The sequence below is a fragment of the Cavia porcellus genome, unplaced genomic scaffold (assembly GCF_034190915.1).
Source record: "Cavia porcellus strain 051 isolate PalLab524CR breed Dunkin Hartley unplaced genomic scaffold, mCavPor4.1 scaffold_31, whole genome shotgun sequence".
Lineage (NCBI taxonomy): Eukaryota > Metazoa > Chordata > Mammalia > Rodentia > Caviidae > Cavia > Cavia porcellus.
This window is the reverse complement of record NW_026947514.1, coordinates 10,864,211-10,890,192: the sequence shown is the minus strand read 5'-3', so window position 1 is coordinate 10,890,192 and position 25,982 is coordinate 10,864,211. Positions and strand designations below refer to the sequence as shown.

General features: G+C 35.8%; 1 protein-coding gene across 10 annotated transcripts in view; it reads right to left on the bottom strand.

The window, feature by feature from the left end:
• Unc79 (unc-79 homolog, NALCN channel complex subunit) overlaps positions 1–25,982 on the bottom strand; it is a 272,072-nt gene that overhangs the window by 150,364 nt on the left and 95,726 nt on the right. For all 10 annotated transcript variants that reach the window (XM_063241428.1, XM_063241425.1, XM_063241421.1 and 7 more), the window contains 7 exons: positions 23,293–23,357; positions 20,205–20,293; positions 19,439–19,479; positions 17,197–17,225; positions 13,101–13,330; positions 11,222–11,393; positions 9,239–9,469 (listed from right to left, as the gene is read on the bottom strand). In XM_063241428.1, coding sequence (XP_063097498.1) covers positions 9,239–9,469; positions 11,222–11,393; positions 13,101–13,330; positions 17,197–17,225; positions 19,439–19,479; positions 20,205–20,293; positions 23,293–23,357 — 857 coding nt within the window. The remainder of the gene's footprint in view (positions 1–9,238; positions 9,470–11,221; positions 11,394–13,100; positions 13,331–17,196; positions 17,226–19,438; positions 19,480–20,204; positions 20,294–23,292; positions 23,358–25,982) is intronic.

Genomic DNA, 25,982 nt, shown 5'->3' with positions numbered 1-25,982 from the left:
GGAATTGAAACCAGAACCCAGCACACATACTAAGCACATGCTCTAACACTAAACTCCATCCCAATGAATCCAATTTTATGAATGAATCTTATTTGGTGTCATACTGATCAAAATCCCAGGTGATTGACCGTGTTCAATAAAGAATTTTATTTCTGGGATTTTTACTGTTGCACAGACTTCAGAAGAGTCAACAATGAGCTCCTGGAATATTTCATTACTAAGTTATCTTTGGCTATATATACATGGCTTACAGTTAAGTCACATAAAGGCTTCTGAGTTTTGAATCATATTTTGGAATGGGCATAACATTGGAGATCCTAAATTTGGTGAATGATCAGATTATGGATCCTTTTATTTGAAAAAACAAACTGTTATGTTTACAAGGACTTTTAGTGGCAGGTCCAGGACAAGGGAGCATGTAGGTGACTGGTGATAACCACAGGCCAGACCAGGAATTGAGAGACAGCGCGGGATCTAGGATCTGGAGTAGTAGCCAGTGTGGGGCCCACAGTATGGGGTATATGGCTGCTGCTCCTGTAATTTGTGGGTTCTGCATAGATTTGCCTCTACTAACCCCCAAACCAGACCTTGTACTAGCCCTGCAAGGGAATCAGCTATGGCAGTTAGGGCACAGCACATTCTCTCAGCTCCATAAGTGCCTGTCCTCACTGGATCTGTCCGAGAGTCACACTATCATCATTAGAAACTAGCACATCCACAAGACAGCAACTTTTGCTAGGAGCTCCTTCTGGTTCCACACCTAACCAACACTGGGGCGGATCTGATCAACATCAAGAGGAAGGGTACCTGGCCTCCACCCTGATGTTGATGCAACAACATAATCTCCTGCAAAGCAGGCAACAAATACTAGTCTGGAAGTATACCATCAGCACAGCATTCCCCAGAAGACCTGTAACAGCTACCCAGGCAAGGACCAGAGGAACTCAAGTTTATCAGTGCAGGATGTGCACTAAATTCAGTGTCATGCTACCTAGAACTATACCTTTCCCAAACTGTCAACCTCTCTGGAAAGGAGAAAATGACGGTCCCACTAGCTATAGTATAAGGCAAGAGAAAGAATGGTTAACATACCAGAGGCGTCTGTGCCCAATGCTGTACTATGAAAAAGTGTACATAAACCATGTCTTCTCCATGGTTGGCTGAGGTGTCAGCAATGGAACTGAGAGATGAATGTTCTAAAATTCATGGAGTGAACCATGAACAAGTGAGGCTGGATAAAAATAATGAGCAGCACATATAAGGATGAGAAAAAATCCAGTTATAATTTTGCTCCTGAGGAACACTGAATATTTGGGAACCATATGGTTAAAGTCAGGTATCTCTGCAGGACCAGCTCTAACTTGAAAACTGTGATAATACATACCAGACTGGGGCAATGTCAATATTGGGTGGCTATTAGTAGCACTAAACAACTAGCAGGGGTCCTTGTTAACCTGAGAACATATATGGTACTGGCAAAAAGAGCATTCCCAAAAGAAGTGTTAAAATGGGAAGACTTAAACACTTGTATGGGGCTACTACACCTCTACAGCGTGTGTATTCTGCTAGCTACCTGGTGAAAAAGTGACCCACAAGACAGAAAATTAAAGGATCCTTCAGTAGGAAATTTGGTATTTCATATTTGGCAACTGTATCTATAGTATGGCATTTGGAAGGTAAAACAGCTCAGGCTTATCAATTCTGATGTCACCATGGAATCAATGGAAGAAGGAGCTAGCAACTTTGAATTGTCCAAGTGATTAATGAAATATCCAACTTTAGGAGGAAAGGATGTAGCTTAGCAAAGCACTAGTCTAGTGTGAAAAAGGCCCTAGGTATGATCCCCAGGGCACAACACACACACACACACACACACACACAACTTTAGACAAGAAAAATATTTTTTTGTTTCAGAGAGCACCCACCCCAAAACAATGTTCTATTATGCACATGAGAAAACCAAATGGAGAAAAAATACACATAAAAAGCACCAAGACTAGTCTAAAAGAGTCCCTTAACAAAAATAAAGAACAAAAATCATATTTAAAACAAAAATTAGTCTGCACCCACCATAAATGCCTCCCTATACCTTTTTACAAATCAAGCTCTAAAAGAACTTTTACAGAAGCCTTCCCTTTAAGGTTAAGGGCAAAAGTAAAATCTCACTCACAGAACAGCAGCCACATATCCTGAAGGCTTTGTGGAATCGTTCCAGGAGCATGCTTCAGTAAATCAAGAAGCCCCAGAACACAGGAATCTTTTCATTTCCACAGCATTTGAAAAATCATTTCTCTGACACAAAGAAGTAAACCATACAAGTACAAGAGCAGACTGGCCCTTTGATATTATTGTTGAGGCTGTCCCTCAGATCCCTGAAGAATTAAAAATAACTGTCCTTGACTTACTGTCTCATAAAAACAGAATATAGCTCTCCCTAGGAGTAACCTTGAACCCTCCCATCCTTCTTATCAATCCCAAAGCTCCCTTGGTCATCTGGAGATGCTGGAAGACACTAGAAAAATCAGAACATTGGAAAAAGGACTGTCTTGCCCTAAAGAAAAAACACTCAAACAGTAACTGCCCTAGGTTTTTGTCTCCTCAGTCAGTGCCTACGAATCTCTGGTTGACTAGCCCTCAAACATAAGAATTTACGGTTTGCTCAGGATGAAACCCAGCAATAGAAAAATATGCCCTGAAGACTCTTGCAGAGAAGTCACTTTAAAAATCTACTCAAGAACTGAGTCTCTCTTTAAAATGCAAACATGGGAAGAAATAACTGATTTTCAACCCCAGAACTGAGGCTTACTCATCCTTACTTCACATGTTCTATGTTTCTTTACACACAACTTGAGAAATTTTATTTCTCCTTATGAACATCAATCAGCACCTAAAATACACTTTAAAAACCTAATGCCTTTTCCCTTACCTCAATCCAGTCTTTGAAAAGCAGCTTCACAGCTGACTAAAATGACCCCCAGAGGCTTAGCCACAGCCTCCCTAAGATAGATGGATAGACAGACAGACAGAATGAATGAATGCACAATAAAAGCAATTTATATTTTTCCCCATAAATATTGATTAAAAAATTATCCCTAGTACTGAACAGATAACAACTTGTTTCATCTGCCAGAAAAACAAATCAAATAAAAGTGGGATGAAGATGAAAACCAAATCTTATGTAAACTACAGTGAGTTTTTATTACTTTGAAAATTATAAGGTCTCTACACAGAGTAATCCAATTATATGGTGATTTTATAAAATAATTTGACAATACTATCTATAGGTAAGAAGATATGACCTGTATAAATCATCTATAGACATGGGTACAGAAATGAGTTAGGATAAAAATATGAATGTTTAAATTTTTTAAATTTATTACCATTACTGCCATTAATCCCCCTCAAAGTATTCTCTCTTGCTTTGAACACACTTGCCCATCATTCTGGCCATTTAATGAAGCAGTTCTGGAAGTCATGAGCATCTTTATGAGATGTGATTTTTTAAACAGTTCTGTAGAATGAATGCTGCTAGCCAGTGCCATTCAATGAAAAGGCAGGCTCGTAAAAACATTATTGTGTCTTCACACACTTTATTTACTGGATCTGCACCAGGTGACTTCTGGCTCTTCCCCAAAGTTAAAGTGATCATGAAGGGAAAATGTTTTGAATCAATTCAGGGCATTGAGACATCCATGACAGTGCCATTAAAGACATATGAAAGAGGACTTCCAGACCTGCTTCAAAAAGTGACAAGAATATAGAGGTAAGTTTAAAGTTAAGGGAGAGTATTTTTAGCAGGATTAATGGTAATGTATCTTTTTTCACAATAAATATTTTAAAATTTAAACATTTGTATTTTAATATAACTCATATTTTTGTGTGCCTGTATACCTATATATTATGTATATAAGTGTTATCATCTTACCTTTAGACAATATTGCCAAATTATTGTATAAAATTCCTTAAAAGACTCATATTCTAAGTGGATTTCAAAAAAATAGGCACTTATATAAATTAAATATTCCTACAATACTCAGAAACATAAGAACTAATTTAAATACTTTTTAAATTCATATGATATGACTAAACCAAGATCAGTTTAGTATTGTTTACTTAATTAAAAAATTTTTCAGGATATCAGCATTAAGTATGAAAAGAGAATTACATTTTGATTATACCTCAATTTACTAGACAAATAAACTATGTATCTAGATTTTGACTATTCAAATTTGATTTTAATCAAGTTGAATCATTCTGAAAAATTGTATTTCAGTAGTAACTGTGTTTTATAATATGTCTGCTTAAATGTGGTTTCCAAAATCAATCTGGGATCTTGAAACATTAGCATATATTAACTTAAATTAAGTAATAGATATTCAGTGAGTATCTAGATCACTTCTAAATAAGATAAAAGATTATTAAATAAGATACGATTTATTATCTTTAAAGTGAGATGTAAGATAAAATATTAGTTACTAAACCCAAGTTGATCTACTTTTAGCTTCTTTTCAACAGAGAGATTAAAGGATATTTAGGTTTGTTAATGAATCCACTTATTTGCCACACTGAGAAATTGTGTTTAAAAGAAGCAAATTTTGTACATCTCTGTAAGTTGTTAGATGGCATACCCACAAAATTTGCTCATATGTTACAAAATACTAGCAAATGTATATAATAGGCAATCCACAATTGTCTATTTCCTCTGGAAAGTAAAGGTTAACAAAGGTTGAAAATTTTAATCAATATATTTAAGTCAGACCACTAACAATAAGAATTTAAAAAACTCTACACAACGTAGTCAAGAAACCTAAGACATAGTTTTGTTAAGGACAAAAAGAACAATTACTCCTACAGTAATTATTTAGCAGTTTACAGAAAAAGAAAAAGGAAAGTGAAGGAAAAAATCTGAATAGAAATAGAAAGTTACAAAGGGCCTGTATCTGGCAAAAGGGAGGAGAGAGAAAAACAGAGACAAAAAGAGAATGTGAATTTTGTGAATTAGTCATGTTCACCAAGGTTGAATGTATTCAATTCAAGGCTTTAAAATGGGCTTTACTATTAATAAGGTACTGATGAAAATTAAGAGTTCGGTTTTTCCTCTCTTAAAAGAACAGAATTGCTTAGATTATTTTAGCTTTGTTTAGACTATAAAGGAGTTTTCTTTATCTTTGGAGTGTCTCTAGGAAACTGCTACTGGCTTAGTGTTTGTGTCCTCTAATACACATATGTCGAACTCTGATGCCTTTAGGAAGTCCTCAGCACAGGATCTCATCAACAGGATTAACACCCTTTGAAAAGAGAATCTAGACTACTGCCTTGACTCCTCTACTGCGTGAAGACACAGTTGGAAGCTTCAGTTGTGAACCAGAAAACAGGCCCTTGGTAGACACTTGATGTCCTTTGATCTTGGACTTCCCAGACTCCAGAAATGTAAAAAAAATAATGTTGTTTATAAGCCATCTAGCCTATGTACTGTTATAACAGCCTGAGTTAACTAAAATAGAAACATTGTATCTTATCAAAATAAATTCGTTTCGTTTATCATATCCTGGATTAGTCAAGATAACAACATCTTCTCACTGTTAAAAAAACTAAGTTTTTGTTTTGTTTTTTTGCAGCATTGAGATGGAACAAGCACTCTGCCACTGAGGTATTTCCCAGCCCATTTTTATTCTCACCTTAAACTTACTGTTCTTCTGCTTTGACCTCTCTAGTAGTGGGATTTATATGTGTGTGTGTGTGTGTGTGTGTGTGTGTGTATGTACAACATACATTATGTGAATTGTTCAGAATATACGGCCAATTAAGATGAGATGCTTGACTTGTTAGGGTATTTTTATACAGGAAAATGATACCAGTATAAGTACTTCAGGAACTGCTATAAGTACTTTAGGAATTTGTCAGTGCCCTTCCTGTCATGATAAATCCTTATGTTCCATGGCCTGACAGCAGACAACAATGGCAGATGTTATCAGTTAATTTCAGTTATTTAAATGGTGTATGCTACTGAAATAACAAAATTTCTTTGTCACTTTTGGCATAATAAACTCACCAGACCTTTATTGCCACTTTATTTCTTTTGCCTTTCAGATTATTGTCTTACTGTGATGTTTTTCTCCTAGCCAGAATGCTCTCTCTTCAACAAAAAAGAACAGTCTGGAGCCCATGGGGTGAAAAACTATGATAGATACTCTAGGGTATGTTTCTGACAGCATTACTTCAATAATTCTGAGATCATACCCCTGCGTACAGATTGCCAGACCGCTGGTAGAGGAGATGATAGGCTCATAAAACTGCTAACTCAGATCAAGCAGAACAAAAATGAATTGTAGGGGACTCAATGAACTGTTGAAGAATGATTTTAATTTTCATGAATTTTGGTTTGGAACATTGCTGGCTTTTTAATGTTTTATTTTCTGGCCAAAAGAAATTCGTTTCTCTTTTCTCCTAAGCTATATACAACTCAAAAACTTGGTAAATTTATAAACAAAATGAAATATTTATCTTTTTCTCTCTCTGCTAGATTCTTTCAGAATTCTTAGTGAGTATTCTTATTTTCATAGATAATAGTTATTTTTATAAGTTCAATAAGAATCTGTTCTTTGAAATAAGACATAATTGGGAAAATTGGTTAAAATATCAAAGCTTTGTAAAACAACGTATTTGAAAAGATGTCTAATCAGATAATTCAGTTTTTAGTAACCAGAGTTGACAGAATTAGTATTTAGAAAACCTTTTTGAAAACACCATCTCACAGGGTTCTCAGACATATATATACATATAAGTAAGGAAGGTTATTTCTTGGCAGGCCTAGGAACATCAGAATGTTTTGAGGATCTCAAAATAAAAGCAAATAATCCAAAACTATAAGTACTACAGATGAAGTCTGATAACAAATTCTTGGCTTGCTTTCTACTACTAAGACATCTAAGTCCAGTCTGAGCTTGCTTACAAAAGTTATGTCAAAGAAAATTTGAAAAAAAGCCTTGTATTCTTGCTACACTTACATAAATGATTAGATCAAATTTTATGAGACTAGGCATATTTTATGTATATTTTTATTTGATTTTCCTTAACTAAAATGGTGATGACTGCAGAAATTTTGTTTCAATGGAAAATTATAGCCCAAATTATCAGATTCTAGTCCTATTCATGATTTTTGGGGTATTTCTCACCTCTTAGTAAACCAGACTCTGCAATTTTGTCAGTAGTTAAGCTTTCCATTTTTCTTTTCTCCCTAATGTGGTAGGTACCAACTGAGAGCTAAAGCCTACTTCACAGATCTTTATTCTGTAGGTAAGGGCCAGGGATATAGCTCAGTGGCACAGCACCTGCCTGGCAAGCATAATGTTGTGAGTTCGATTCCCAGCAGCAGATATTTTAAAAAGACTCTAGATAGTCTCATCCCTTAGCTCAACAAGCTGAAGCTCTATGACTAGTTACACACTTCAATGAAGGTCTTCCTACAATGGTTTGAGCCACTTAAGAAGCTCACCAAACACACACAATTTTTCATTATCTGTTCTAGGAAATAAGGGTCATTCACACTGTTCTTATTCCACCATCTGTCTAAAGATACTTCCAGTCCCAAATCTAGAAATCTTCTCAACTGGGTGACCTCTGGTCTAGGTTCATCATCTCCTCTAGCCATTAATTTTTGCATATCTCTTTGTTTCCTTGTGCTAATCTATGCATTTTTCTCCTTGGAGATCCCTTATCACGTAATCTCTAATCTGATGCTTCTCTCCAAAGAAATCTATCTAGCTTGCTTTTTCTGTGTGAAATTCCAAGAGAAGTTCTAGAAAAAGAAATGTGGGAATATACTGAAATCCCACAGAGTTGGTATAGTGATTATTTTAAAGTGAAAACATTTACACTAAAGAAGCAGTACAAGGAATTCTTATCTTTTTTTTTTCTTTTGTACCAAGGATTGAACTCATGATACAGCACTTACCAGGCAGACACTTATACCACTGAGCTAAACCCCAGGCCCTAGGAACTCTTATATTCAAAATCTAACTAGAGTAGCCAGAAAATACTTCTCCATAACCTTCCTCCAAAGGGAGTTTCATGTGAATTCAGCTGCCAGGAAGAAATTAGCATCAAAAAGTCCAAAAAACTTCTATAAATTCTTGGTGACTCTTAAGAGGGGAAGAAAAAAACACTTTGTTCCATTTAGCATATAAATATTTTATCTCTGGCTCTTTGGGGAGCCATTTATCATGAACTACTGCCATATGAATTCATAAATAAACCTTATCTTCTCTCCTATTAATTTATTATCAGTTAACTTGCAGGACCTCAAATACAGTTTGGAAGAGGAAAACTTTTCCAACCAACATAATTTTTTCTCATTTTCCATAATTATAATACACCAATCCTTCATTACTCTAGAAGAAATAATAATAGAAAACACATCAACACAAAGTTTTCAAGGAAATAGGAAATTTCCATTATGTAAAAATTCAATTTTATAAATGAGTCAGTAGGTGGCACCAAAGAAAAAGTACATCTTGAATGTACTAATCATGAATCCTGGAAATCAAATAAAAGCTATTCCTTCATGATGATCTGTATTATTTTATCTTTAAATGTCCTATTTCAGTGCAGTTGTAAACTGAAAATTGTCTCAAGGCCTTTTTGAAAGAAAACAAAACATCACAAATAAAAATAAATCTTAGAAAACACTTTGAAAAAAAATTTCATGTGTTGCTATCAAAGACTAACTCTGGGCACCCACCTTTTGGGATTAGACACAAATTAATAGAGAATACAAGGTCTTCCGGTTGTGTATCTGCAGATTGGGATTCACTGAACTGAAGCAGGAAGATAAGGGAATGGGAGCATTTTGGCAGTTTCTGAAGCTTTTCAGCATTTCAGGTGACAGGACAAGGACTTCTACTATCACTTCTAAAAATACATGTGAAACCATGACAGGAAAGGATGGAATCGTAGCAATCTCACAGAAAAAAATTTTTAAAGATATCTCACAGGTCCATCTGGCCATCCTTATTTATACCAAACCAACATCAAAGCTGCACATTCTTGAAAAAGTGGTTATAAAATTTTCCCAAAACAAAGAGGGATGGAAGGAGAGAGAAGAAAGAGAGGAAGGGAAGTGGGGAAAGAGAAACTCTCTCCCCACTCACAGGCACAGACAACACTATGACGGTCAGGTAGTGCTTCTCCCTGAGTTCTCCTCCCTAACTAAATTCCAAGTTGTTTGTCAACCACTTACCCTGGCAAATTCCATGGGTTTGGGAAGAAGGCACATGACCATGACATCAAAGCGAACATCGCATACCGTCTTTAACCACTTGGTGACAAACTGAGGCTTCAGTTTTTCCACCAAGCTTCCAACTTCATCATCCATCATATATGCTGTGGAGTGAAACCACTGAAATACCATAGCCACCAGCCTTGCCAAGCTTTCTGTAGGTGTGTTCTCACTGGGCGTACAGAGGCTCACCTGGAGGGGGCAGAACATAACCTGTTCAACTTCCATCCATCTTACAAATTTAATAATGTTCATTTAAAGACAAAAAAAAAAAAAAGAGAAAGAACGTTCCAGATAATCCATTTGAAACAGGAAGTTTTATAAATGATGATCACTTATTCAGAACTGTGTTCCTTTCTACTGGGTTAGATGGATTGCAATAATAATATCCCCTCAAGATTCTACCTCCCAGGAAAAAGAAAATAATATATATATGCAACATAGATAATTATACTATTGGTTTCTTTTAGTTCACTGGAAAGAAGAGTTTGTGCTTATATTGTTTGATCAGTTTTGCATGCCTATATCTTATAATCTGAACAAATATTTTGAAGATAACAACACACAATATATTAATCATTGCTGATTTTCTATTTTTGAAATTCTGTATCATGGTTTCTATTTTTTTTCTCTTTAAAATAAAAAATTATCAGAAAAAAGATTTTACTTTCCAACAGGCATTTTTTTCTGTAAGCAATCTATTATACAACTTGTACTAGCAAAATGCTCATAAAAAGATAAGTCAGTGAAGTGATATCTTCATCATAATATACCCATAATATAAAACAATCATAATATACCCATAATATAAAACAATCTATTTACATTTCAGTTCTAAAATAATCAGATTTAGGTAAGGACATTGTAGCAGTAATAATTCTGATACCTTGGAGCTCCCAGTCAACACATTAGAAAGAGATTTTTTAAAATAACACCATTCATTTACTCATTCTAAGTTATCTTTTATTGAGCACTGAAGCAGGGTACAAGAATAAAAAGAATAAAGCACTGTCCATGCCATCAATGAGTTCCCAATAGCAGTCGCTACAATGTCATTAGAGAATAAGTTTTTGGAAACAAGACAGATGAGATTAATGACTAACTCCAAATTTGGTAAAGAGTTTTTCAGGAAATTGTATGCAAGCACAAAAGAGATACATCACTATGGAGACAGAATCAACAGGGAATGTTAGGGGACTGCATTTTGGTAGAACTGATGCACCCAACTAACTTGAGGCTTTGTTTCTGTACATTTGATCTCCACTGAGTAAGTTGATGCAAACCACATTTCTTGTATTAGATTGGCTATAATTTCTCTGGTTACACAAACCTGACATAAATATACAAAACATTCTGCAGAGACTGAACTTCAAGAAAAATTTCATATACAAAAATGATGGAGTGTAAATTATTTTAAATGTAGTTCCTAATGATCGGTACTAGCAGCCTTTCCATTTGTTTCTTGTCAAGAAGATACATTTCACTGCCTATGGATTTCAATGCCTTGCTGCTTATTAAAGTTAACGGAGGAGATTTTTTTAAAATTTCCTAAGCTGTATGTGGCAGTATATCCTCTAATTCCACCACTTGGGAAGCTGAGGCAGGAGGATTGCTGCAAGTTCAAGGCCAGCCTGGGTTACATACTGAACTCACAGCCAGCATGAACTACATAATACAACCCTGTGTCAAAAACACCAAAACAAACAAACAAACAAAAAGTCCTAAGATTCTAAGTTGGGATCTAAGTATTGTTACTTTTTAAAAGCTTTCTTAGGTAAATCTTACATGTATCCAGGATTAAGAACTACTGTCCCAGATTATTCAATATTACTGCTAAGATTAATTTTCCACTATTCCTTTCAAAAGAACAGGAGAAAGTCCTCATTAGTACAGTGTTGAAATGAGAAATAAGAAAGCAGAGAATAGTTAACTTCTTTTACTTACCAAAAACCATATTCCAAATTGACTGAGCAGCCTCTGGTCATGTTTATCATCATCTTTGTTATCAAAATCAGTGTTGTCCAGGGAATGGTGCGAAGAGGAGAGACCCAGCTGTCGCCGACGATTAAGCTCATGTTCCCGTTGCTCAGCATGGAACTCAGCTTCTTTCAACAAGCTGCCAAAAAGGGGCGGTACTAAATTAGACTGTGGGAAGACACATTCTAGATCATAACATAGTCACAGCAACTACTTCAGGACTATTCACTCGTCACTGATTGTTCTCCTTTAAAGTAGTACAAATTGCTCCTGGAAGCATAATTCCGTTTTCTTAACTATTTTGTACTCCTTTCTGCTTCAACGATGAACAAACAGTTGATGCAAAGAGGCTACTTCCTTCAATCAGTTATAAACAAGCAGAACTGATGTCTCTGATTTGTAGTTCACCAATCATCCTACTATATGTCAATGGTTTCTCTGTATCTACCAGAAAATTACATGGATGGTAAATACACGAGACAAGGAGAGATTGAGCATTTATATCCAAGTGGAAAAACGTTCAATATCTGGCATTTAAAAACCTAAAAGTGTAACGATGAAGACTTCTTTATCAACTTGCCAAACTAGTAACAATTTTTTAAAATGTTGGCAAGAGTTCAGCAAAAACTAACTTCATATGCACTGTTGGCATTATAAATTTGTACATACGCTTTAGAAAATAATTTGGTAACATACCAAGAACCACTAAAACACTCAGATCTTCTAACAAGTTAACTCATTTGGTAACCTACCCTCAAAAATTTTTTCAAAAGGAAGAGCACTATGCACAAAAATAACAAAGTTATTTATAGAAGTTTAAAAATGGAATAAATCTAAATATCTAATGGGGGAGGAAAATAAGATATGTGAATGAATGTTCTATCCACTTAAAAGTGATAAATATATAACTTTACAATAACATGAAAAAGAGCTAGGTATATAACATATCAAAAAGAATCACAGATTCACTGTGATTGAACATACATAAATAAAACACATTTAAATAAAACTAGATAATACAAAAAAATCACAGTAACGATGGTGATGAGGAAGAGGATAGCAGTGTGGCTGGTTTGTCTTTTGTCCTGATTTAACAAACATTTATCAACATTCCACTATGTTTCAACTACTGGGATAAAAGCAATAGAAAAGACTCATTCCTTCTCCTTAAAAACTTATTTCCTAATACTAATTTTTAAAGATCGGGTTTTCTTGAATATTACACAAAAAGAGAATGAATCTAGAGGTTATCATTTCAAACCCTGCGTTCTCTGTCACAAAATACAAAGAGAAAAACCCAGCAGGCTGCAGGATTGGCCCCGTCTGCCTCAAGGCTTATCTCAGCACTATCTTACTCAGTTTTAAAGCACCTTATTGCTCACAAGCAGACAATTTGTTCCATAATCTTTCCCATCGTCCTGACTGGCCAATGTTGCTGTCACTCAAGCCAAGCATCCCTATCTCCACCCCTCACCTTGAGCACAGCCTCAGTCCTTGGGACCCTTAGACAGCCCCTGCTCAGGCCTTAACACAGCACTCACCAGAGTGGAACATAATGACATGTTTATGCTTTCCTAGTCGCTACTTGAGAAGGTTTCTACTGAAGGTTGCTTCTCTTTCTCAAGTGCTTAGGCCAGTGCCTGGCACATAATTGGAACTGGGTAAAAATATTTACTGAATGCATGAATTAATTCATCGTCATGGCAACAGTGTGGGAAAGTAGCCTGCTAGGTTAGGGTATCTGAAGCCAGACTGACTCCACACATGGCAGTGTGCAAAGTTAGCTCAAAGCAAAGGCAAGGTCTTTGGGGACGGTGGGAACCAGGCCTGACGAAGTGCGTATTACCTAATCACGGCCTCCACGGCGCAGACTAGCTCCTCGGCGCCGCACTCCCGAGTGTTGATGGGGGGTGGGGAGGTCTGATAGAGGTGGGTCTCCGCAGCGGCCCCCACCTCACTACTGTGATGATTCGAGTGACATCTTTTGCAGTACCTAACTGGCCTGTTTCCGTGACGACCGCAGCACCCTGCGGAAAAGCAGGTGACGACTGCTCTTCTGACATGGGAACTGCAGTTCTAGAAGCAGAGAAAGTAACAGCAATTAAAGTTGAGCTGAAGTAAATGTGGTTAAGTACTGGGGCAAACAGAAACTGAAGGGGCCACCAGAAGTGACAGCACATTGCTAAAGTGCCACGTGTTTCCAAAGCATGATCTATTGTCTAACCAGATAAATTTCAGTACTAAAGATGAGAAGAATGTCTTCCAGGGAGACAGAAATGCTCTAGTAGACCAGAAGGAATGTGTTGGAAAACCAGGGATGAGGAGGATACTTTCTGGATGATTTGAATGTAATGTTTTGAGTGTTTTCATCAGAAATACATGTTTTTGAAAAATCATTGTCCAGAGAGAGGAAATCACACAGCACATGAGAGTAGAAAAAGAAAAACTGTAACTTCTAGAATAAACTTTCAAAATTATTATAACCACCATCCAAGGTCAGACTTCCACCACGCCTTTGTCTTTGTGGCAAACAAGGGTAGGTAGGGACCATGCTATGCTGAGTTCCAGGCCCGGAAGCAAGTCTCTCCCCTCCCATCAACACATTCTTTATCTAAACTCACAGAAGCTGTCACTGGTCACCACAGGGTCACAGTAAAACACAGCTAGAATCACGCACAGCATCAGCCATTGACATCAACCACAGGAAAGGAGCTAACAAATGAAGTGATGGAAATGAGGAAAGTAGTATAGCAAAGAGATTCCTGCTTGATGGCTCTTGTCAGAGCTTCAGAGCTGCCCTGACACTAGGGGGATGAGGGAGGCTGTGTGAAGCAATCTGGGGAGCCATCAGGAACACAATGACATCAGAACAAAACCATGTGCCCCAAGCCCATCAGGCACGCTCCACCACATATTCACTGTTCTTGTGTCCAGAGAGCTTTTCAGCCTTTCAGTAGAGCTTGTGAAGATGTGAACACCTCAGGGGCCTAGAATACCCCAGGCTTTAGGAAATCAGACTTTGGTGAAGATCTGAGAACCCTCTATGATGGATGCTCCCCCAGGAAACTGGACAAGCATATTTAAGGTTAACCCGGCTACACTAGGACATGTAGCAGGCCAGATGTGTCAAATACATTTTTAACTACTGACACTTTCAACTTATGATGGTTTTATTAGGACATAATCCCATCATAAACTAAAGAATATCTGTAATTTCAAGTAGTCTCATCAAATGATAGAACTGAAATAAACCAACAAAAAACTGAACTAAAACAAAACAAGGTCTATATCTTTCATTCATGATGCAATCATTGTTTATTTCAAACTTATTACTCAAAGGTAGGAATATGCCCTACCAAAGAGATAGAAACACCACCTGTGCCCCGAGCATGCTCAAACAATTCTAAACTATTATGAATTTAATGGAAATTATCTAAATTAATTTCACATACAATATAATAATTCCTAAAGGATAAGCAATAAAAATATGCTAATTTGAAACTTAATACTAAAAGTAATACTCTGTGTCTCAAATATACTGGATATGCCACCAAAGCCTGAACATGCTGATTTTAAACTTAAGCTGTGGTTCTAACTCACTGGCAAAGCACTTGCTTAGTATGGACAAGGCTCTGGGTTCAATACTTAGGATCACAAAAAGAAAAAGAACACACACAGAAAAAGAAAATTGTTTTACATAACAGTCTCTCAAGCTTGTAAAAGCCTAAAAGTAAGAAATGACCTCTTGCAGTTAAGACAATTGCTTCTAATAATTTTAGAGGCAAACTGAAATGCCAAAAGTATATGGAAAAAAACTACCTCAAAAATAATCATACAGGGGCTGGGGATTTAGCTCAGCGGCATAAGCACCTGCCTTGCAAGCAGGCAGTCGTGAGTTCGATCCCCGGTACCGATAAAAAAAAAAAAGACAGTAAAAAAAAAAAAAGAAAAAAATAATAATCATACAGGTGACTTGGCAAGCCCCAAACCCAGATAAAATCTGTTTTAAGCCATGGAGTTGGGGGCTGGGGATCTAGCTCAGTGGCACAGCAAGTGCCACTGAGCCTGGCAAGTGCAAAGTTGTGAGTTTGATTCCCTGATGCCAAAAAGAGACAAAGAAATTCATGAAATTTTTACCACGGTTATACTAGCAAAAGCACTATTATCTAAAACTAAAGTGGGTAAACACAGTCATAAATGAAAATAGGTCTGTGAAACCCCAGTTTCTGCACACAGGCATCAGGTTGTTACTGTAACGTGCTGTTTTTTATTGAAAAGAAAAGATATCCTAGAGAGTGTAGCCCAGACCTTGTGAAGACAGATGAATTATGGAAGTAGTCCAAGGAAGCAAAAGATGATCTTAATAAAGGCACATTTGCTATCCCTCGAAGACAGCAAAGAGCTGCTGAGTTTTCAAGGCTGGAGCTGCCACCGACCAATGAATGCTATCTGCTTCCTTTCACCTTTCTGAGTAAAGGTTTATTGCTGTTATCTTGTCCCTGTCACACCAGTGTCTTGGATGTGCAGGGACAGCTGACTGTCCTTTTAATTCCTAAGTCTCCAGTCCATAGATTTTGTGCCAAAACAGCTTCATCAGTGACATACCAGATGCAGACTGACACTGCACTGAATTTTAAGAGTAAAGCCACAATTAGGGAAGCTGTTGGAAAGTCTTTCAAAGTAATGTGCATATTTTACACATAGAAAGAACTTAAATAATGATGTCTAGAGAGTAGATTTGTGGTAGATCACATATGACCACAAAATTCTTGCTACTGCTCCTATAACCAGAAGGATCCTAGTCTCCCACTTGGTGAATCTGTGTGCTCAAGACCTGCTTTAACCAATGCGTGAGGCAGAACTGTTGCTGTGTGACTTCTGAATTCCTGCCTCGGGGGCACTGCTGTCTTCACTCTTGCTCTCTCAGAATACTTATAAAAAAGTCCAGCTCAGCCTTCTAAGGAATGGAACATCTCATGGAATGAAGGAGCTCCAGACACCTCAGTCATCCCAAACACTACAGCCAACCCAGCTAAGGCCCCAAATATGTGTAAGACGTTTGGAACCACCACCCCACCCACCAACAGTGCAACTACATCAGTGAGTCTAGAAGAATTTATTAAAATAACTGCCTTGCTGAACATGGAGTAAATCTCCCACCCACAGAATTGCGGTCAATTGGTCATTACTAGCTGCTACCCTCAACGGTGGTTCATTATGCAACAAATAATAACTGAGATACATGCCCAAAAGTACCTAACCATGACCCACAACCCAAACGTTTAAGTGATTTGAACAAGATCCACACAGAAAAAAGGGAGGGGAGTCTAAAGATCTCAATGAGTCAGAGCTATTCATAAGACACTACTACCTTCTCATACTTTCCAACTACCCCCCCCCCAAAAAAAAGAGAGAGAAAAAAGTGGAAGTGACTTAGCGAAAGTTTGTGAAAGCAGTTAGGGGAAATTTGAAAGGGAAATTCTTTAGCTAGGTATATTATTTAACTGTATAAATAAAAATTTTCCATATAAATTCAATCATAGTATGTTTTCCTATATAGATATTAAACTGCCCTACATTTTAGAGCAATAAAGAATTTTAGCATATAAATAATCCTTTACTAAAGTTAAGTTACAAGCATTGCACTATCATTCAAACCTTTTTCTAATAAGGCTCCTATCCCAAGTTACAAGTTTTTATTTCAAATTACATAACAGAAACAATGTGTGAAAGACAAGTGAGCAAAAGCAGAAATGGAAATAGAAATACAGGCCACTTGAACATCACAATTTTGCATGCTAAATCACTTTCTTTCTCTTTTAACAAGTACAGTGACATGTACATACTGAGAAACCATGGTGCAGGAATGAGGCAGATGTCAATGAATGAATTTACATACAAACACAGCAAATCATGCCCCACAACAGATGGTGTGCTCTTACCTTTTTTTGACATATAGCAGATATTTCAGCTGTAAGGGGAAGGTATACAAAATATCAACATAGAAAGAGCCCACTTTAAATAAGGGCAGCCGTGAAGAAAAATAAAAACAACAAAAACACAACCTATAGATTTGGCAAAAACAGCTTTTGATTTGTCCATTATTTGTCATATTCTTTTACTGGTCTCTGTTTTCCTCCAAAAACATAAAATACCTCTTTCTCATCTGATAGTGATTTCAGAATTTTTATTTCATGAAATTAAAAACATTTTCATGCTGTCAGTATGTCACCTAATCTCACAACTAATTCAACCTTCTCAGTATGACTTGGAAATCACATAATGTTACAGTCAAACAATTTTAATGTTACTTCTTAATTTTACAGAGGACAAAATGAAGGTCCACTATGGTTGACTAAATTCTTCATGATCACACAGGAGGCTATGAGTGACAGAGACACATGTAGAGCTAAAGTCTCTGAATTCCATTTTCTGCTCTTTCCACAATGCTGTGATACTGGTTAGATGTGATATATTTAGGCTACCACTGTGGGTTGTTCTATATCAAACCATAGGAAAAAAAAACCTACTAACTTGGTCTCCTTATATTTGAACTATGAACTTATATCACTCTTAACTAATGTAAAATCAGCTATATGGTCACGTAAGAGAAATCAGTTTTCAAATCCATGGACCAACCAGATGAAGCAAACTACTGACTGGATTACAAGATTGACTTTAACAAATGAGTAAGAATTCTTTTTAGTGAGCATAGCAATTATTTCCATGGAAACTGATGCTAGAGAGTACTTGAAAATAATTTTTCCAAGAATCTATTAACACTTTCCTCAAACTAGGGCACAACAAATGACTAACATCTTATTTATGGGATGGTTTATGTCACAGTTTATTTAAAAGGTAAATGCTCCCAAATTCTGGAATTATGAATTAGTGGAGGCCAAATCAGTGAAATTTATAACTTAGTCTAAAAAAATGATTTTGCACAATTAATGGGCCATGGATCATTGAGTTAATTTATCTCTTCAAGTAGAAATGGTCTAATATTGAAAGACTGCAAAGAAGGAATATAATAACCATTGTGCAAAGGTAATCATTGACCAAGAGCCTTAAGTTTAAAAAAAAAAGTATTTATAGAACTTAACATAAAGGTTTTAACATTTCTTTTGAAAGGGGTCTTTCATGTAAACCCTTTTATTATAAACACCTAAAGTCAAATACCAAGCTTTCCCGTGTCCCTGATCTGCACTCATTGTGGACCCATGTATCTCCATAATCTTTTCCTCACCTTTTCCTTTCTTCAGCACTTGGGATTGAACCCAGAGCTTTGTATTCGGCTACATCCCCAGGCCTTTTGAACTTGTATTTTATTTTGAGATGGGGTCTCACTAAATGGCCCAGGCTGGGCTTGAACTTTAGAACTTGCATCTTCCTACCTCAGCCTGTAGGGAGTGCTGAGATTACAGTCATGGCCTGTTTTTTAAGTACTTTTCTTTGTCATTTCAACTGCCAACAAAGTGGACAGAATATCAGCTTTTCCCAGGTGTTCCCAGATGTTCCCAGAATGCTCTGTCTGGGACCTCCTAACTTTTAAGACACAGCTTTAAGAAGCACTGCAAATCTTGTCTTTCAAATGAAATGGACTAGGTATATTTTATCTCCATTTTACTGATAGGGAGACTCAGCTTTAAAGCAACTAAAAGATTTTCCCCCAAACGTATAGTAAATTGCAGGAAAAAGGTTCATTATTCACTTCTCTTTCTGTTGGTGTCCCTTATTCCCTTTCTGACCTGGCACAGCCTGACATATCTATTATACAAATAGAAAACCCCTTTAGGGGCTACGGATTTAGCTCAGCGGCATAAGCGCCTGCCTTGCAAGCAGGCTGTCGTGAGTTTGATCCCCAGTACCCATAAAAAGGAAAAAGACAAAAACAAAAAAAAGAAAACCCCTTTAGACTAATTCAGCAGGGCTTTGGTTACACAAAATCCAAACTGCAACATGTAACCTTAATTTTGGTAGAGCTGATACCTCTTCCCTCATTATTAAGTGTTTGGGTATATTATAAGCAAGATATTGACATTAATGATTCAGGTCAATGAATATTCAGGGAATATAATGCTTTGGTTACTATCTTTGTAAAATAAAATAGCACAAAAGGGGATAAATCAACCATGTCATTAGTCATGATTACTCATTATTCATCCTTTTTGAAGTAAACCATACCTTGTGGCAAAAGAACATCAATCAACCACTCACTGTGGTCCCTGTAAAGAAAAGTAAAATTCATTTTTGAGCTTTGCTGAAATATTCCCCTTCTACATGAATGTTTATAAGCTACACACTATTGGTGAAAGGCTTTTAATAGAAAGGAAATATAATTAAGAGCATTATCATAATAAACTTTTTAAATGTTTAATGCATTCCAGCTAAATTATAAATTATAGGTATTTCATCATATTTAGTTATCTTTAAATGATACTTTTCAGATGCTAATTATGTAACCAAAATACTCCATGATCTGCACAAAGCTGAATGCAACTGTGAAACTAACCAGCAAAGAGAACCCACTTGAATTATATATGCCAGCTGGGGATATAGCTCAGTGGTACAGCACCGCCTGGCAAGCATGAGGTCCTAGGTTTGATTTCCCGTACCAAAATAAACAAAAAAATAAATAATAAATTATATGTCATGTTTGGAAACCACAGATTTTTTTAAATATACCTAGCTTTCTCTGTGGCCTTTTTAATAGGGTTGCTTAAACACTGGAGTTATTTTGTTAAGTGGAATTTCTTTCTCATGTTTCATGGAGAGAAACACGGCAACTTTGAAAGCTGAATTCCTCCAAATGACAGCTTGCTATATGTTAAATATCAGATAAAATAATCTTTTAAAAAACACAACAAAACTAATGGGAAGGTTGGATAATGTAATCAATGCCAGTCCAAACGATTTTCCTTATTGTTGCTCTTAAAGGACTCACACTTACCCTGCAATCCTCTCACTGCATTCTTCACAGAGATACAGTGGGGGTGGTTTGTCGCCCAAAGCTACTGACAAGGAAGGGTCTATACACATCTGAAACAAATGAAAAGGCATAATGAATACTGCTGTTTCTGTGTATTACTTTCCCTGTTTCATGAGGAAAAATGCTTCAATGATGACAGATTTTTCAAAAGCAAAGTGGAATAAATATTTTTAGTAAAACCCATTTGATCTGTAACTGTTTAGAATATGAATATGGCAGATGAATCCACACTGGAAATTTCATAATGTTGTTTTGGTAGTTTTTCATTTCTCCTATTATTTGTAACTTAAAGTATCAGGAAATCCACCCTCATTCCACAAGAATAAAAAATAATCTTGTTCAATGGCTACTCAAATTGCCTATGTGTGTGATGAATACAATAATCTCTCTCTGGGAACATGAAGATGTATTATTAAGATTTCAAACTCATAAATGATGCCAATATGCTGGCAGTAGAGAATTTAGCTTCTTAAGAGCCATCTCATTCAGAAAAGTTTAGCAATAAATCTAACAATGGTGGTTTGCTTTTCTTACTCTGGAATCCTACCTTTTTACCAATCACCTAATGCTTCATTTTCATCTCATTTTTTTTTCCTGCGTATGACCTACAATTTGTTTACCCCCGAGGCTTTGTTATTTATGGCTGGGGTCTTGCTAGCCTAAGCATGGAGATAAAAAATGTTCATTTCACAGTTAAGCATCAGAATATTTCAAGTATCTTGATGTTTTACATCAAGCAAAATAAAACATTCAGATAACTAACTGCATTTTGTGTTCTGTATTTGTTTAAATTTCTATTAATTCATCAAAGTTCCTGCTTTGCAAATGATAACCTGTGTTATAGTTGATTGTACAGTAAATATGACAAGTTAAAAGCACTTCTAAAACTTCACTCTATCTTTAGCTGCTTTCACTGATGTGAAGGGGAAATGACCCAAACTTACAACCCAAACAGCCTGTAAGTCAAAGTTAAAATCCTAAAAAATTTCAGCTTGGAGAAATAACAGAATTGCTAAATTTAAATAATTAAGTCATCAAATTTATATATTCCCTTATATTAAAAGCACAGGGTGAAAATAATCCTTATATAAGTTTCATATTTCTTTAGATGCCATGAATAGCTACTTTTTGGCATGTTAAACCAGAAATTAGCACATTTTTTTCTAACAATGACCAAACAGTAAGTATTTAAGATTTTGTGACCATATAGTCTCTGATATAATTGCTCACTTCTGCTGATACAGCATGAAAGGAGTCATAGACAGTATAAAAGCACCTGAGAAAAGCTGTGTTCCAATAGAACTTTACTAACAAAAATAGGCATAGGTCAGACTTGTCTGTGAGCTTCAAGAAAGTGGATGATGATTAAGTAAGATTTTGAGGTAATGAAAAATCTCTTGGAACTAAATAAACACTATACTTGCCAACATTTTGATAATGTACTAAATTGTCCAATTTAAAATAGTTAATTTTATATTATATGAATTTATTTAAGTTTTTTAAAATGACAAACTAGGATAGTTTGGACTAGAGAACTTTCAGGAGAAAAGTAAGACCAATCCAGATTAACAATCTGGGCTGTTTAAATAGAAAAAGAGAAAATATAACTCCTGGTGATTTCTATGATTGGAAGGCCAGAAAGTATTACTAACCAGAACTTATGAGAATGCAGTCTGACACAAAATCAAGGAAAAAAATAACTGGAGAAACCTGTGACAGGCAGGAGGAAGAAAGTAAGGATATAGAAACAAAAGTAAAAGAAAGCTATGCAAGTCTCATCCCTAGGAATCAAGATGAACTCCATGAGCAATAGCTAGTCCTATCTACATTCAGCTCAAAATAGCCTCACACCAAGACAAAGGCTCTTTGAATTCCAAATGTCTCTGAAAATCAAGAAAGGGGTGCACATAGTAGAATGGGAGAAGTCCATGCTTTCACTGACAGGTTTTCTTCGTCTGCTTTTTCTCAACATTCATCCAGTTTGCACTCATCAAAGGCAAAGACACAAGAATGCCCATCGTTGTTAGTATGATATATTTATACGACAATGTTATTATTGGCACCCTATTGTCATTTTGATTTATGAAACACATTATGTTGCTTACTTTAAATTTATAGCATCTCATTTTACCTGTCCTTTGTTTCTGTACCATGACAGTATTAATTTTCTATTATTTGGCCATCTGGACAATCTGTGTAGCTTTAGAATAAGCGAAGCAAACTCTCATAGCACCAAGTTCTTAGAAGTAACTGAACTCTAATAAACACTCACCCTTCACAATATGAAATTTAACACTTACAAATCCAGACACTGGTTTATTTAGCCAAACCAACAAATATACCATAAGTAACTTTGTTAAAAGGTATAAGTATTTCTCTTAATATTCAACTTTTGAGATTCAAGGTTTTACCAGGATTGAAAGAATATGATGTGGAAAAAAGAATGAGGCTAAGGATCAAATTACCTCATTTTGTTTTCAATGCTGATACTGCCTATGTTGTCTTAGGAGAGTGACCTGACCTCTCTAAGGCACTGTCTCCTTACCTCCAATGTAACGCTCTGTGCGTATGCTGTGCAAACACTTCTCATTTCTTTCAATAAGTCACATTTTTTATCTGAGCTAAGATTTATTGATTTTCTGTTTTTTCCCTACATTTCTTGAGTATGTATTGTCACATAGTTGGCAGTATGAATCTGAAGAGTACCAGTAAAAATGGGGAAAATACATTTCCCTGGGTTATTAGCTCAGATAGAAGTCAATTAAGGACTATGTAAGTGTTCCACCAAGATTCTTTTGACAGCTCACTACTGCATATCACTTGGCTATGAACTGAAAGGCTATGAACTAGGCTGAAAACTGTAGGCACTAATATTCACAGCTCTGTAAATCCTGTCAGACTGAACATAGCGGTGCTTGAGATTACTACAGATCAAAAGCCTCTTGCTCTACAGACAAGCATGAAATTTACTACATTTTAATTAGCAATTTTCTACTAATAATTTGACCACTAAAAATACAGCATGCCACTGGGTCTAATAAAACAATACCTTCACAGCTGGTTTGTTAATTGCATTGTGGCATTCAATGTGTTGGCAGTGGATGGGATTCCAAGCTGTAAAGCAAAACAGAGTTAATGAATACTTCTCATTGAAATTATTCATACCCTGGTGAAAGCACAGAACTTTGCTATTTCCTTTTTCCCAAATAGAATCATCATTATTGGTTCCCTAATAGAAATATCATTATAATCTATAAAAAGTTTTAAAATAAAGCAAAGATATCATAATTTCAGCCTTTTCACTGGGAAATAAAGCCAGGATAAGATGGCATATGTAGCACCATATTACCTCACAATGTTATGACACTAACAAGTTATTGAAGATTTTTATAACTATATTTTCACTTAATTTGCCAACACTTCTGTGGGGTAGACAGAGAAGAGTATTAATTTCATTACATATAAGACAAGTTAGTTTAAAAGGTTGTGAAGCTTGATATGGATGCAGAATTAGCATATATAAATTGGGACTAGGACCTGTATTTCTTAGTTTCTGGTATTTTGCTCTTTTCACTGTAGTATATTATGCTAAATATCCTAAATTTTTGGTATCAGGAAGCATTTCAAGTTTATAATAATGAAAATGAGAGGAAAGGCATTCTCCAACACTCCATTTTCCACTCCACCATTGTCAAATGTGAAAACTGGAAGGATGAGCTTCTTGCCCAGATGAAATTTATCTTTATCACACATGTAAGCCACATACTAAACCTCTGTTAGTCTTCTGATAACGATTATCCAACATCTTAATTCAATATACAGATAGTATAATAAGGAAAAGAACCAAGTGACCTAGAATAAACCAGAATGAAAACCAAACCTGGCAATTAACATCCTTTAGACTATTATGTTGTGTAATGTACTTAACTAATAAACTCCATCATTTTTAAAAAGGTGATACATTCATATACCTTAAAGTTTAGTGCATCTTTCTAAACTATCATATTCTAATTTTTCTAGGACAAAAAAAATCAATTTATACAAAAAGAAAATAATTACAGATTACAGACCACTAGTAATATTGATTATATTTTAGAAAAACAAAGAAAATTAAATGAATAAATAAATATTTAAGTATACATATTTCACAGCTCTCAAGTTAGTCAAGATAACTACAAAAGTGGCAACAATTTTTCTTGTGCAAGAAGAGAAATTTAAAGAAAAAAAAGCTGCCTTTAACCTGTACATGAATTGCAAATATATGGAATATGTGCCACATTCTTCCAATCCCAAACTCATGTCAGACAAAAGTAATCCATTATAGCATTCCTTCCTGCTGAGTTCATAAATGGCCTTAAGAAAGCTTCAAGCAGTCACCACTAACCAAAATAGAGTTAGCACAACAGAGTTAGGGTGAAACTGGCTAGCCATTTCTAAATCAGTGTATTGTGAGAATTTTTGCAGACTGGTTAACAAATAGTAAGTTCTTAATACTTACAGACATAAGTAATATTCAAAATATATAATAACTATTGTGGCACAGGTATAAACAAATCATTACCATAGCATTAAATCAGGGCTCTAAAGCCTTCTCTGCCAGAAATTAATGCTTTTTGTGAGATTCATGGGAATACACAATTCCTCTCACTTTTTGTTCCATTACTGCCATGTGTAACTGAGTTAAGAACTGGTTATAGGATGCTCCACTTAAGTTGTCAAAACCACTCTACATTTAAGCTTACTAGCACAGTGATTCTTAGTTTCTGTTGTGTGTCAAAAATCACTTGTCAAGGTTTTTGAAATAGAATGCTACAAGTGATGTTAGATATATTGAGTTAAAAAGCTCTGGGGATAAAATAAAAGTTGTAATTGGGAAAAGTACTAAAATTGACTCTGATGTAAAGGCAATCAACATATCTTATTGTGTGGCAAATATAGTAATGATAGAATGATGATTCAAATGTAATAAAAGATAGCACAAAAACATGGCGGACACTAATTCTGCTTCTGATTACGATGACTCAATTGTTATAAGACTTGCCTTGCTACCATAAATAACTAGAAAACTGAAAAATATATGAAAAAATCATTTTGAGAAACTGAACTACAGATATGTTAAGTTAGTGTTCCTTGACAGAAGAGAAATAATGCAGTCAATCACACAATTTCCCTGGTTTTCTTTGTAAAAACAACTTCAGACTTGATCCAAGAAGGGGAAAGATAAGCAAAATAGGGAAGTTTTATTGAATTGAGGAAAGTTGAGATAAAAGATGCAAGATAGGTGAAATTTGCTAGATAGACAACAAAGAAAGAGTAGAATTAATTTTGAGTCTTTGGCTTTATAGTATGTTAAACATGTGTAAGGTAAAACTCCATAAGGATGAAGAACAGCTATGGGGGACCTATAAGCTAAACAGTTCTAGTGCCCAAACATGGTTAGGAGATATTGAATTTCTAACCAGTCAGAGTGGCAGAAACTCATTTAACACCTGGGGCATACAACAGAGACTTAAGGAGGGTTATACCTTAGAAAAAGAACTAAAATAACAGAGGAATGCTACCTTAGATTTATCTTGACAAAGGTTAAGGACAAGCCTTGGAAAAGTCAAACTGATCAACTAAAAACTCTAATGCACTTTAGTGGAAAACCAACAAGTAAAACAAACTCCAGTGTATTTTAATGGGGAAAGAAAACAGATGTTCAACAAGGTAATATTCATGAAATCCAGCATCCAATCA